A 15,710-nucleotide genomic window follows, 5' to 3' on the forward strand; every position below is an offset into this window, starting at 1 on the left:
ACTTGTGCAGTCTTCCTCTTTTTCCTGTGCCTCTGCCAAGAAAAAAAAAATTGTCAGAAGTCTAAATCAGTAAAAGCATCAACAGTATGTTTACTTAAAACCTTTATAAAATTTCTCCCATTATGAAAGTAACAACAGTACATGTACATTGCAGAAAACATCAAAAAGTTATTTCAGTTCAATTGATAAAATACTTATTTATTGACTGCGTCCTACAAGCTAGTCACTGTGCTATGTACTTAGTATGTGGCATGAGGAAGACAGATGGTCTCACATTTAAAGAAAGTATAGTGCTCTGGGAAATGGATATTAAACAAATTATTACAGGTAATTTTCAAGGTATAAAACAGAAAAAAAATACTCTAAATCTTACCATCTAGCAATGATCACTATTACCATATTAATGGATTTTCCTGTTTTTATACTGTGCCCATAATTTCCATTTTATTTAATATTGTAAAATACATATTAGTTGCCTAGTAATTACTTATGCAGATGTAATTTATTAAATCCTTACTATATTTTTGAACGTTTAGATTGTTTCCATTACTTAACCAACTTTACTTAAGTATAAGCTACATACAATAAAATGTACTCACTTTAAGTATACATAACTTATATGACTTTTGACAAACATCTATGCATGTAGTCCCCATTACATAAAGATGCAGAACATTTCCACTGCCACAAAAAGTTCTGCTATGCCTCTTTGCAGTCAGTCTTCCCTGTCTCATTCTGTCATCTCCTGCTCCTATACCTGGCCCTAGGCAACTACTGATCTGCTTTCTGACACTAAAGATTTGATTTACCTTTTCTAAAATTTCACAGGAATGGATTCATACAATATGTACTCTTTTATGTCTGTTTCTATTTCTTTTGCTCAGCCTAATGTTTTTGAGATTATCTGTGTCTCGGTAGTTTGTTCCTTCATTGCTGAGTTATGAGCATGCTATATCAATGTTTTTTAATCTGTCCTGCTTTTGGTGTACGTTTGGATTGTTTCCAGTCATTACCTACTATGAATAAAGCTGATATGCACATACATGTACAAGTTTTCTTTTTTCTTGGCTAAATACTGGGGAGTATAATTGTTGAGTTTATAATAAGCATATATTTACATTTTGAAAAATTCCCAAACTGTTTTCCAAAGTAGTTGTGTCATTTTGCATTCCCAGTATCAATGCCACAAGAATTCCAGTTGTTCCATATCCACACCAACTCTTGGTATGGTCAGTCTTTTTAATTTTAGTCATTCTAATGTGTATATAGAAGTATATTATTGCAGTTGGTTTTGAGTTGCATTTTTCTGATGACTAATGATATTAAATATATTTTCACATTTTGGCCATTTGCATACATTTTTTTTACCTGTATGTTCAAATATTTTGTCTCTTTATTAATTGGGTTATCTTATTATTGAATTATAATAGTTCTTTATATATTCTGGTTACAAATAGTTTGCCAAATGTATGTATTATAAATAGTTCCTCTCAGACTGTACCTTGCCTTTTCATTGTCTCAGTGATATTTTCTGAGCAACAGAAGTTTTAAATTTTGAAATCCAATTTATCAGTTTGTCTTCTTTGGTTTTTTTAAAATACTATCTAAGAAATCTTTGTCTATCATGGATGACAAATATTTTCTCCTATATTTCCTTTTATAACTTTTATAATTGTGCTATTACATTTAGGTTTATGATATTTTTTTATTTTTATGTATGCTGTAAACTAAGGATTGAAGTTCATTTTTTATCCCATGTGGATATTTGGTTATTCCAGAATCTATTGTTGAAAAGTCTATCCTTTGCTCTGTTGAATGACCTTGACACCTTTGGCAAAAATCAGTTTGACATATGTGTGTGTCCTTTGCTCTAACACTAATACTGCTGCACTATAGAGGCAGTATCCTCAAGGACTCTAGTGGGTGTGACATTTCTTAAGAAGTTTTTCCATTTTGCCTGGTGAGAACAAAAAGTATTTTTAGCTCTATGAGCCTGTGATTTTTTTCACCTGATTCTTTCCAATGGCTCTTTTCCCTGACCTCAGAATTTTCCTCATATACACGTGCTGATTAGTAAGACTCAGAGGCAGTTCATTGCAGGTCCCTGGAGCCCTCCTCTTTGTGGTTCTCTGCCTCATGAATTATAGCTACTTTGGTCTCCCCAGTCTCTGAACTCTCTATCCTTCAAGGATTCCACAGGTTCTGTTTCGGTTTTCTTTCCCTGTGTTACATTCTGGATGGTCACTCCAGGCAGCAAGCTGGAACAACCATAATTACCAACTTGTTTCCCTTTTCTTTGGAGTCACTGTACCTTGAAGCCTAATGCTTAATGTATGAAAATCCTTGTTTTATTTATTTTATATCATGGTCAAAACAGAAGTCTCTAACCTTTATACTTTACGGATATTTCCACTGGATGCAAAATTTTAGGATGTGTTTTTTTTTCTTTCAGCAATTTGGACATATTGTTCCATTGTCCTTTCACTTATATAGTTTCTGAGGAGAAGTCTGGGGAAATTCTCCTATTTGTTCTTCTAATGTATTGTTTTTTTTTTTTTTTCCCTTCAGAATTTTTAAAAGATTTTCTGTCACCGGTTTTTCAGCAATTTTAGTGTGATCTGACTGGTTATGTTCTGAGTATTCCTGCATGTTTGTGAGTTTTCATCTCACTGAGTTTTGTTGAAATACCTAGTCTGTGCATTTATCTTTTTTATCCTAGTTTGGAAAATTTTAGGCATTATTTTGCAGATGTTTCCCTCTCCCTTTCAGGATCTGCTGTTATCCATATGTTAGACTCCTTGACACTGTCCAAGAGGTTGCTGAGATTTTTTTTTTTCAGGTGCAATTTATATAGTTTTCTTCTGCTATGATTTCTTGTTCATTTGTCTTTTCTCTTGCAGTGTCTAATCTGTTGTTAATCCCATCTAGTGAAATTTTTATTCAGATATTCTATGTTTCATCTTTAAACGTACTATTTATTTCTATTTCCCATTATCTCTTCTTTCTGTTCCTATACTGCTTTAAAGTTACTGTCTATTAATTCCATCATCTCTTATTTTTGAGGTCTGTGTCTAATGACTGACTTTTTTGTTGGTGATGGGTCATACTTTTCTGCATCTTCTTATGTCTAGTAATTGTTGATTGTATACTAGATACTTTGATTTTACTTGAGTGTTTAGATTTTGTTATCTTCCTTCAAAGAGTGTTACATATTGTTCTGGAGAGCAGTTATTTGCAAATATGATATTTTACACTCTTGTTTGTTAACTTTGTTATTGTATGGTTTAGCTTTTACTCTGACTTCTTTGAAATATCTACTGAATGCCTGTGTGTTCAATAATGACACTCTTCTGACTTTTCTCCAAAGTTAAGCAAACATTGTGGCACCATTTATGAAATGGTCATTTTTTTCCTATGTACTTCATATCCTTATGTGTAATCATCAACTTTACCATATTCTAAATTTTTATAAAGTAACCTATTTCTGGCCACCTGATTTCATTGATATTTCTTTTAATTTGTATGCCTATTCCATATGAATTGTAGCTTTATAGTATCTCTCAATTTCTTCAGACAGAAGTTTTCTTGAGAGCATTAATATGTTGAGCAAAGATCTTCTGTTTCAATAATATCTTGGCTCATCTCACTCATTTTTTATGAAAGAGTCACATACCACTTCTACTTTTATATTCTCTTCTTAGCCCACCTAAGTATGACATCTTTTCCCTGAAAGGTAACATATGACCTAATTCCTATGCCTGGTAAATGTTAATTTCCTTCCTGAAACTTTCTTTTCCTTTATTCTTCAGGTATTCTTTCTGTTTGTATTTCTTTTAGGACTCTATCTTAATATGCTGTTCTGCTTCTTTTTCCTGTCCTTATGTGCAGTCATACCCTAAAATTCTGACCTTAACTCTATTTTCAGTTTCTACTAAATTTCTGGGGTATACCTTGCTTCCTTGGTGTCAATAGTATCCTTTATATAAATGACTTACACATCTACCTTTATACCCTTTGGTCCCATAGTTCTGAAGCTGTGCTATCAAGTTCTTATTTAAATGTCAACAGGTCAAAATAAAGTCCATTGCTCCTCTGTCCCCATCCCCATTCTTTTCCTTTTCACTGCTGGCAGCAACACCCACTCAGCCATCCTTAGGGAAACTTCAACACTGTTGCTCTCTGCCTTTGCCCAAATGGTGCAAGCTAGTTCCCTCTGGAATATTGACTCTCTTGAAAGGTCTGTTACTAGCACTAATGTTCCTCAGAAGCTCTTATCCAGCTCAAATGTTACTTCTTATATTGTCAAACATACTTATTCACTTCTTTAAGTGTGCTTTCTATTTTATAACTACATTTTTTTTTTTTTTTTTTTTTTTTGCGGTATGCGGGCCTCTCACTGTTGTGGCCTCTCCCGTTGTGGAGCACAGGCTCCGGATGCGCAGGCCCAGCGGCCATGGCTCACGGGCCCAGCCGCTCCGCGGCATATGGGATCCTCCCAGACCGGGGCACGAACCCGTATCCCCTGCATCAGCAGGCGGACTCTCAACCACTGCGCCACCAGGGAGGCCCATAACTACATATTTTTAGTGTATTTATATATCTGGTTGTTCTAACCAAATAGTGCTATTCTTTCAGATTGGTACCTTTTCCTCTCATTTTGTCTGCAGCTTTTTCACAATGCTTGTACTGAATTGGTGTTCAGTAAGTTTTGTTGCACTTTGTGAATTGTTTACCTGACTACTGTAGTCTCAGATTTTTTTAATTGATTCTCTAGTTGCTGCCAGAGTTGTCTACTTAAAATTATGCTAATTTTTTTCGGACTTCCCTGGTGGCACAGTGGTTAAGAATCCTCCTGCCAATGCAGGGGACATGTGTTCAAGCCCTGGTCCAGGAAGATCCCACATGCCGCGGAGCAGCTAAGCCCGTGTGCCACAACTACTAAGCCTGCACTCTAGAGCCTGCGAGCCACAACTGCTGAACCCACATACCACACTACTGAAGCCTGTGCACCTAGAGCCCATGCTCCACAACAAGAGAAGCCTGCCCACCACAACAAAGAGTATCCCCCACTTGCCGCAACTAGAGAAAGCCAATGCGCAGCAACAAAGACCCAACACAGCCAAAAATAAGTAAATAAAATTATGCTAAATTTTTTCACCCAAGTGTCTTTGACACTCCTTATCTACAAAATTAATCTCTAAACCATATCATGGCAGTCAAGGTCCTAAACAATCTGGCCTCATCTTTGTGGGGGGTTTTTTTGTTGTTTTTTTCTTTTTTTTTTGCTTAAGTTCTGTCGTTATCATGAATGTGTATTATTGTTCTTCAGCTACATGCCCTCCCTATGTGTTGTTTCCTTGCCATTACTACTTTTTTTCTTTAGAATTAATTTCTTCCACATACAGCTATTAATTACCTACTATGTTGATGGACTATACTAGGCTGTGGTCAAAATATTAAGGTGGATATTAAGAGGGATTAATTTGTTCCACATACATTTATTAATTACCTACTATGTTGATGTACTATTACTAGGCTATGGTCAAAATATTAAGATGGATAAAACTTGCACTGTTTTGTATGCTTCCTTTATATTCTCCATTTGTGAAAACTCCATCCTTCAAAATGTGAGATACTACCTTATCTGTGAAGTCTCCTCAGATCATTCCAATAAAGATTAATCATACTTTGCCTCTGAAGCATTTTTAATATTAGAATTACAGAATTTCTCGTAGCTCTCTTGTTTTTTATCTGTGCATATATCTCCTTCATCGGGTTGAATTTCTTAAGGCCAGGGATTATGTCTTAATCACCATTATATGCCCTCTTTTTCTCTTCCCAGTGTCCAATAACAGTGACTTTAAAATAACTGATGCTCACTAAATGGAAAGTTGGTTCAAAGCCAAGGTAGAAACTTAGAAGGAATATTCAGAGAAAATCAGGAAAGTTGTAGTACCAAAGCCAAAGAATGTTTATAAGAAGGAGAGAGTAATAAGTGATGTTCTAAGCTCCAGAACGAGAGGTTCTTGGTTATGTTAACAGGAATAAGTTCCATAAAGTAGCAAGGGTAGACATCAGAGGAGAGCAGACTGAGAAATAAATAAAGTTCTTCTCCGTAAGTAACTTTTTTTTAGCTGATATTTTTTACAGAAATTGGCTGGAAGACAAATTGAAGATTTATGGTCTAAATAAGATCTACAAGCCTGCATGTATTATGTTGATTTAGGGAAGATCTATATCTTTTGTATTGTAGATGAGTGGGTACTAGGCTTGACATTTGAAGAAAATTTAGAAATCTAACCACTATTTTCATATCATTAGAAGACTACCATAAATCTGGGTCACAGAGATTCCTTCGTCAAAATTAGTTATATTTTGTATTAAAGGATGACAGAAATCACTTTGACCTAGAAATATTTCAGAATGGTTTTACTGATGATCCATGCTTCTTTCTACTTCCTGTCTTTGTTTGAATGGTAGAGCATTAATGACATGTATGTGCCTGTATAAAATGAATGAATTTTGAAGCATATCCCTGAGTAATTTTATACATTGGCTTGATTTTTGGCATAGTATATTTGGTCATTTATAAGACACATTGAACATTTCTTCAGTCAGAATGCCTTTTATATTTGATGGTGTGTCATAGTTTTAATTGACCTCATTTTATAATTCTTGATATTAACATAAAAAGTTGGTGGAGTTGCAATCAACAGCATCTTAGATTTGATAAAATATGACAATATAGTAGAGAGCATTAAAGTTTAGAGACTATCCGCCAAACATTTTAGTTTTACTATAAGTAATGTTGAGCCTGTCTTTTTTGGCAATAGTTACATGATATTACCTCCCTCTCTTTACTATGACAATGGGTTATGCATAAATTTTATCTTAAAATAATAATAAACTCTTAAGTGAAGTTGGAGGTGGGAAAAGGGGAGATGGAATCTATAGAGAACCTCTTTTATGTTACCTAAATTATGATTTGGTGTGTGAGAAACAAATCTCAGTTAACCATAATTCTTATAAATTTGTAGAAGCAGTTTGTAGAAGTAATCCATGTGAAAATATAGTTAATTTCTGATCTTGCAGTCAAGGATACATTGACTGATTGGTTCATTTCTTTAATCAAAGACATGTATTGAGTACCTACTGTGATACTCGGCAGTGTACTCAGCACTGCGAACCATCTTTTGTTGTTCTTGGTGGATTTCTTAATACAGTGAAACAGTACCCAAAAAGGTCAGTAGTCAATTCATAGTGACTGAAACCGGCTCCTTCCTCATATACATTATTGAACTGAGAGCTGAGACAGGCAGTTTCTTAAATAAAGAGGCTGTCTAAATGGAGAGCTGGATGCTTGACCACAGTGAGAACCCAATAAATATTTGTTGACTGTTGTTAACAGGAAATGGATGGGCTTATAGTTTTAAGTGATTACATGAGAAAAGATTGGTGTCATAGTTAATTATTATTGAAATAGGAAGAGTATACCTTGAGAACTATTAGGGGAATAATGGGAGCTTCTCAGTCCATTTGGGGCATTACTAAAATAAATTGAAAATGTAAAGCCTCACAGTTTCTCATTGCAGAAAACATGGATTTAAACATTGAAAACATTTCTAGAGGTATCATGATGAATCAAGAGTTGTAGAATTTAACAAGTTCACATAAATAAGGTTCCACAAATCAGCAGTCCTTTCTTTGAAATCAAGGGTAAATCAGATAATTAAGTAGAAATATTACATCTATGCTTATGTGCATTTATTTTAATAAAGTCTCAATACCTAATCCTTGAAAGAGTGAAGCAACAGTATACTGAGGGGGAGATGTAATCTGATGATGCATACTTTTTCCTCTGGTAACTGAAGGTTAAATGGGTAGCAAGCAGAATGCCTTAAACAAGATTGGTATATTGATTAAAGCGCTGATTTAACAGCTCGCAGTCTCCCCTTGGAAACCTGGAAAAGATAAGCCAGCTGCTGTCTAAGAGTGCTCAGTGTCCACTGAGAGTACACTATCTATCATCACAATATGGTGATGAGAGGTGTTTTATGTTTGTGTTAATTTCCCCCACTAAATCAGTAATTATTACAATCCTGTCCCTGCTGTTTACCCTGCAGCTGTTTTTCCATTTGTCGAGAGAGAGGGTGTTCTCTGAGGACCGCACACGTTTCTATGGTGCAGAAATTGTCTCTGCCTTGGACTATCTACATTCCGGAAAGATTGTGTACCGTGATCTCAAGGTAAAAAAGAAAAGTAATCAGAATTTGTTTTTGCAGAGGCTGTAGGGACAAACACAAAGTAATTACAAAGTTACACAGTTTGGAGAAAAGCAGATTTAGTTGGGAAATAAAACCACTCTGTTTAAGAATTTGGTTCACTGTATTTGACAGGAAATTTCATTCACTGATAAATGTGTAGTTCTTTTATGTCCAAGTTTTTGACATGCAAAATAAGTTCTTCTTGACTGCTCTGATCAAATATGATCTACCAATAATAGTTTTGTTTTTCTGAAAGTGTAATGAGTAATGTTAAACATCTGATTATAAGTGAAGTAACTTTGCAAGTGACATTTTAAAATAAAATTCATTATTATATTCTAACATCTTGTGATGTATTATGAAGAAACTTTTATAATAAATAAGATTATTTGGGGGAAGGAAAATATTTGATTTGGTATTACATTTTTAGTGGGTTTAAATACCTGAAGCATTTTAATATAGCCTTTTATCAATTTGTTTAGTTTCCATTTTAAAAAGCACTGTATTTGTTTTATCAGTAATAGTGACTTTATTTCTCTAAGTTTCTTTCTGTTAAGACGCTCAGAATAGCTCAGGGATTGGCAAACTTTCTGTGAAGGCCAGATAGTAAATATTTTAGGCTTTGCTGCTCTTACAGTGTCTTTTGCAACTCCTCAGTGCTGCTGTTCTAGGGTGAAAGCAGCCACAGACAATATGTAAATGAGCGTGTCTGGCTGTACTCCAGTAAAACTTTAATTACAAAAACAGGCAGTAGGCAAGATTTCACCCACAGGCCATATTTTGCTGACCCCTGGAGTAACTCATAAAAGGTAGCAGTAATTCTCGTGACACTGTTTTGAATTAGATTGGTCATATTAAGGAAATTTGTACCATGACACACTCTGAACAAGTTCTAAATGTGACAATCTTACTTTCTTAAAAAGTAAATCATATGATAATCTTGACCTATTAAAATGTGACACAGAATTGCTTTATTTATCAAGTATTAGTTCATTTAAAATATGATTTGTAGAGACAGAAGTTATACTAGTCTTTTACAAAATTCTGTTTCTATGAAATAAGGTATATATTTACATATTATAGCACATAATAGAAATCACAATTATCCCCTCACTCCCATTCACTCCTTTTTAAACACCTGTGATTCTTAAGTTATCTAATTATTTAAGCAGTTGTCTAAGTTATTTTAAGATGTTACTATCATATACATTTGTATTATGAATGATCCCTAAGAAGTAACTATCTCAAAAAATATTATTTTACATGATGACAATGAAATATAGTATGTATTTTTTAACATCTTTATTAGAGTATAATTGCTGTACAATGGTGTGTTAGTTTCTGCTTTATAACAAAGTGAATCAGCCATACATATACATATATCCCCATATCTCCTCCCTCTTGCGTCTCCCTCCCACCCTCCCTATCCTATCCCTCTAGGTGGTCACAAAGCACCGAGCTGATCTCCCTGTGCTATGCGGCTGCTTCCCACTAGCTATTGTTTTACATTTGGTAGTGTATATATGTCCATGCCACTCTCTCACTTTGTCCCAGCTTACCCTTCCCCCTCCCTATGTCCTCAATTCCAAGTCCATTCTCTATGTCTGCGTCTTTATTCCTATCCTGCCCCTAGGTTCTTCAGAACCATTTTTTTTTTTTTTAGATTCCATATATATGTGTTAGCATATGGTATTTTTTCTCTTTCTGACTTACTTCACTCTGTATGACAGACTCTAGGTCCATCCACCTCACTACAAATAACTCAGTTTCGTTTCTTTTTATGGCTGAGTAATATTCCATTGTATATATGTGCCACATCTTCTTTATTGTTTTATTTCTTAACATATTGATTAAAGAAGCTATAAAATTCTGTTTTTAGGAAAAATGAACTGTGTAACTATATCTATATCAGGGATGATGAACTAAGTGCCCAAATAGACCAGAGATGGCTATAAATCAACAATATGGTTGTATTTAGCCTGCAGCTTTTTATAGCCAGGAGTGGCAGAATTCAGCATCCCTATATCTGATGTCTGAATGGCCAAATAATCCTATAATGTTTAAATGTCTTGAATCCAGAGTTTTAGAAAAGAATTTAGTTATATGGTATGACAAAACATAAGTTATATAGCATTTCCAAATTTACTTAGAAGTAGTTAGCTCTTCTCTGCCTGATCTACTCCCCCCGACCATTCCCACTTTATATTTTATGAATTCTGTTTGTAGGGAGAAGGGGGAGGATTTCCTGGACTTAAGAAAATGAGAATAATTTTGAAGTACTTAGTAATATATCCAAAATGCTTAAAGCTGGAAGATGGAATTATTAGTCTAAAGAAACAAAAGAATACTCACTTGATTGCTAGCATTGATTAAGGAATGATATAATTAGGATGGTTTTGGTCAGTATCTCCACTGATCATTTCTCATTAATGAATCAGCATATTGGTACATTGAAGTTCATTTAATGAGTTTTGTTGCTCCATCCTTTCTGATGATGGAATTAAACTAAACTTATTAAGCCACAGTGCCAGTACTTTGTCTATGAATACCAGTCATGTAGTTACCATATAAACAGACCACTAACTTTATTAGACAATTAAGTGGCCTCTGCTCTCTAAATTTATTTACTTTTTAATATAACCTTAAGTTAAAGGTCTCAGTAAATGTATAACATTGGACAGAATCCATGGAACATACACCAAGAAGAATGGATAATGTGAAAAGTCAGACATTCAAAATTTATACATGTTGTTTGTTTCCATATTGCACATGATAGAATGAGATCTTTATGTAGAATCATAGAAATTTAGAGCTGACCCATAGTTTACAGCTGAGCTCACTGAAGACTAGAAGCCTAGTAAGGCATTTACTCAAAGTAATGGACTAAGTTGGTGACATAGTCAAGATTATTGGATTCCATGAATCCTAGCTCCAGGTATAATGTTCTTTTTATTACACCATTCTGCCTTCCTAGAGATGAAATGAACTTTAGGTGGGGGAATTCATTGGATTAATTCTAGGAGGTCTTTGTAAATCTAAAATTTGAATAAAGCTGCCAAAGATAAGAGAAGGAATGTTTTAAATATATTTATACAAAATATATTCAAAATAGCATTATCAAAAACTGATTTAGGTACCCACTTTGATTTGTCTCAGATTTGTCTCTGTCTTCTCCTTACTAATGACCTTGTGTTTATTCAAATACAAATCCATTTGAGATACTTATGGTAGCTGCACCTCTCAAGTAAATCAGTACCTGTTTGCCACTGCCCCATTCATCATTAGAGGCAAAGACTTATTTCATGTGCAATTTAATTTAAGACATTTTATCAGTTCATAGTTCCTAATAACTTGGTGTTCACAGCAACAGATAAATTATTGCAACTTTTGTTGTACTTTAAAAAGTAAGTTTGCATAATTTATCAATACATGTCATGATATTAAATTTTGCTTCAGTAAGGACCCAAATTCTTTGTGATTACTTAGGAAAAACTGATGTTGCTTTATGATAGCATAAAAATTTGAAGAAATCTCTCCTAAGACTGTGTCAGTAGTACAAATTTTTTGAAAACTTCTTTTCTGCTTAGCTCTTTTTTTTTTTAAGTATTCAATATAACCTTTCTTTTCAATGACCATGGCCATCCAAGGATAGAATAGGCTGAATTAGGGACATTTGCAAAGGTACTGATACTAGAATTTCATTAAGAATTAATTTCTGGGACTTCCCTGATGGCGTAGTGGTTAAGAATCCGCCTGCCAATGTAGGGGACACGGGTTCCATCCCTGGTCTGGGAGGATCCCGCATGCTGCGGAGCAACTAAGCTCATGTGCCACAACTACTGAGCCCACGTGCCACAACTACTGAAGCCCACGCACCTGGAGCCCGTGCTCCACAACAAGAGAAGCCACTGCAATGAGAAGCCTGTGCACGACAACGAAGAGTAGCCCCCGCTCGCCGCAACTAGAGAAAGCCTGTGCACAGCAGCAAAGACCCAACACAGCCAAAAATAAATAAATAAATAAATATTTTTTTTTTAAAAAAAAGAACTAATTTCTCCCAAGAGTTTATGACAGGGGGAGGGGCAAGAAAAATGCGTAAATTGCTACTGTATTCTACTTGGGGAAATTTAATCTTGTTTTCTACCTAATCAGAGAATTTAATGGTTAATTTAACCACTTACATTGTTAATGTGAGAAACTGCCAGATAGATTTAGATAATTTCTAAGACTCAGTGATGGCACAAAGGGATGGTTTCAGAGAGCCTTATATCACAGCCCTCGCAATCTTCCTCAGCTCCTAAGTAAACCAGCCGTCTGAATGAAACAGTGTGCTTACTTTACATAGAGAATCTCAAGACACATCCTCTAACTCCCACTTCTAACCAGTCACTCTGGATTCCCTCTTTTATAAAAATTTTAAGCCACTGCTACTAAGAACCCCTTCCACCTCTAACATTAACTTATACTATTGGGCTATGTTACTCAAGTGTAGTAAATTCTTAAATGTAGTCTTTCTTAAACCCCAACCTAGATGGGATCTCTGCTGTTGTATATTGTGAATTCTTTTCCCTCTTAGGAAGGTTCAAAGTTTTTCTTTCAGCATTTCAACACACTGTCTTAATTCCATGGTCATTAAGTTCCTGCAGGTCAGCCATGTGACATTTGCAACTTGGATACCCATAAACCTAAATATGCAGTGTGCAGGGGAGGACTTTCTTATTACATTCTTGAGCCTGAGGCAGTCTTGGTACTGATGTAACTGTGCTAAAAAGGGTTTGTAAGAGTGAGTGAAGGGTCTTGTTTTTGGTATTGCTACAGTAGTTGTCAGAGCCCTTAGGAACTGCTATTATCATTCCTTTGTTTAATCACAAAGTGTCAGCCATTTAATTAAAATGATACCTAAAAGATATATATATGTGTGTGTATGTTTATCATAGATAGATATTAGAATATATATGAATTGTATATTAGAAAGCTTTTAAAAACTTAAAAGTTAAAAACTCTTAAACTTTCTAATAGGAAGAGTTTAATTTTATTCTAGGCACCAGCAAGAGCAGAAAAAGGAGCATAGTGTTTTCTTGCTATAGTTTCTTGTTCACCAAGCACAGAGGATAAAAGATTTCAAAATCTACCAAATCAAGATCCTCTGTCAAATAATGCCTGTCCAATTCAACTGGGTAAAAAATGTTGCCTTTTTTACATGGAAACTCTAGGATGTTTAATATTTTTGTCTCCTCAAAGTATGAACTATTAGATAACAAACAACCCTCTGATACAAATTGTAAGCATTACCCAGATTTGAATATATAATCTTTTCTTTCAGACTTCCTATTTAACTTCATACATTGCTTTTGCTGGTAGATGCATCCATTAAGCGTAAACATAATGCCCTGCTCTCAATCCTAGATGCTAAGACTGACAGTGGAGATAAAACACATGCATATAAAGTTTTATAATGGAGAGTACCTGAACAGTCAGTTACAGTGTATACATTTTTCCTTTTATGGTTAAGAAAAGGAGGAAGGAAAGCATTAGATTTAGGAGAGAGAACCAAAGAAAGGTGATTTGTAAATATTTTTATTCCTCCTTTACACAGTGGAAGGGTCCCTAAAAATGTTTGAAGAAATCTTTATGTTAGTGTCAAATGCACTAAGGAAGTGATTTCCAGGTGTTTTTGATATATCTAAGCCATTGATCTGCTTTGGAAAGATTACCACGTGATTCTGTGCATCCTTCACATTGTGAATCATAACACTGATCGTTCTTATATTTTATGAAAACGTTGTTATGCATCTGCATAAAACTATTATTTATTTTTTAAACCAGACTGGATATTTAATTAGCCCCAATTTATCTTTATACAAGATTAGATTTGGGGATATCATTTTTTTAAGGTGATGTATCTCTGACTGTTGTTCATACTGATGGACAAGTTGTTTTTGTTATTCATGCTCAGCAAAATGACATTTCAGGATGGTGAGAGAAGAAAAATAATTGATGGAAGAAGGTGGACACCATTATAAAATAACTGGCTCAAAAATTGTAAAATATTTGTTTTGTTTATTCAAAAGAAATTGTTGCATATTAAAAAGTGTTTTTGGGGGGCTTCCCTGGTGGCTCAGTGGTTGAGAGTCCGCCTGCCGATGCAGGGGACACGGGTTCGTGCCCTGGTCCGGGAAGATCCCACATGCCGCGGAGCAGCTGGGCCCGTGAGCCTTGGCCGCTGAGCCTGCGCATCCGGAGCCTGTGCTCCGCAGTGGGAGAGGCCACAACAGTGAGAGGCCCACGTACCGCAAAAAAAAAAAAAAAAAGTGTTTTTAATGAAGTCACTGAGCTGACAAAAGTGTTTTATAGGGTTCCATTTCTGAACTTTGCTCTTGTATAGAAGAGCACACACCATTTTGATAATTTATAAATCAGCCATTAAACTCTCCATGTTTAATAAATGATCAATACATTTATTGATTAAGTTCTACATTCAGTATCTTATTTAATTCTCAAAACAATCACATTGGATCGTTACTGTTATTTACTCTGTGTTATAGATGAAGTTGAGGCACATAGATATCAGCAGCATGCACAAGGTTACACAGTAAGAGATAAAACTTGAATTTACGTTTAAGTTCTCTGACTTGACTCCATAATCTTATGCACATTGCTCTCTACTGCCTCCTATGCAATATGCTACCTTATCCCCATTATGGTGACCTTTACCCCATCTCTCACAGTCATCCCGTAGGCTGACCTTATTTCTGACTATATCATTGTAATTAAGCTGATTTATAAAACAAGTAGAATGATCAACTGTCCTGTTTTGCCTAGAACTTCCCCAGTTGTAGAACTTTAAAGTCCTGCATCCTGGGAACCCCCCTCAGTTCTAGGTAAACTGGGACTCTTGGTCACTTTCATCCTGTTCCTATTCTTCACTCAAACCCTGTCCCTGCATCTCATTTCATTACTCATCCCTCAACCCTTGGTATCTTGGAAATGAGATATGAGATTAGAGAATTAGGTATGAATCGGGATTTTTAAAAATGTATGTACTTATTGGTATTAAAAACAGTATTTATATGTTTTGATACTTCTGTATCTATCCACTTCAAAATAGTCTCGTCAAAATGTGGAGAATTAGCACATTAGCGCATACTATCATGTTTCACTTTGCATGTAAAGCACATAAAGTGAATTGACATAATATACACCAAACACATTTTGTTCAATATTATTATGTATTATTTAACGTTTTTATAAGAATTTTTGTGTATTATAAAAGATATTATAGTATTTTAAGAACTTAATTTGGTTTTGTTTTTATATGTCACGATGTATTCATATGTTAGAACAATAAGCATATTTTTAAAAGTTAAGAAAAGAGCATATATATTTTCATTCAACAAAACAACAGACACTCTAGTGTATACTTCTCTTTCTTGTTATGGCAAGGTA

The 15,710-nt window shown here is 34.8% G+C and overlaps 1 protein-coding gene across 4 annotated transcripts in view; it reads left to right on the forward strand.

The window, feature by feature from the left end:
- Positions 1-15,710, forward strand: part of AKT3 (AKT serine/threonine kinase 3) — a 406,674-nt gene that overhangs the window by 284,812 nt on the left and 106,152 nt on the right. For all 4 annotated transcript variants that reach the window (XM_060090902.1, XM_060090903.1, XM_060090905.1 and 1 more), the window contains one exon: positions 8,124-8,246. In XM_060090902.1, the coding sequence (XP_059946885.1) occupies positions 8,124-8,246 (123 nt within the window). The remainder of the gene's footprint in view (positions 1-8,123; positions 8,247-15,710) is intronic.

This window comes from Mesoplodon densirostris, chromosome 2 (assembly GCF_025265405.1).
Source record: "Mesoplodon densirostris isolate mMesDen1 chromosome 2, mMesDen1 primary haplotype, whole genome shotgun sequence".
NCBI lineage: Eukaryota > Metazoa > Chordata > Mammalia > Artiodactyla > Ziphiidae > Mesoplodon > Mesoplodon densirostris.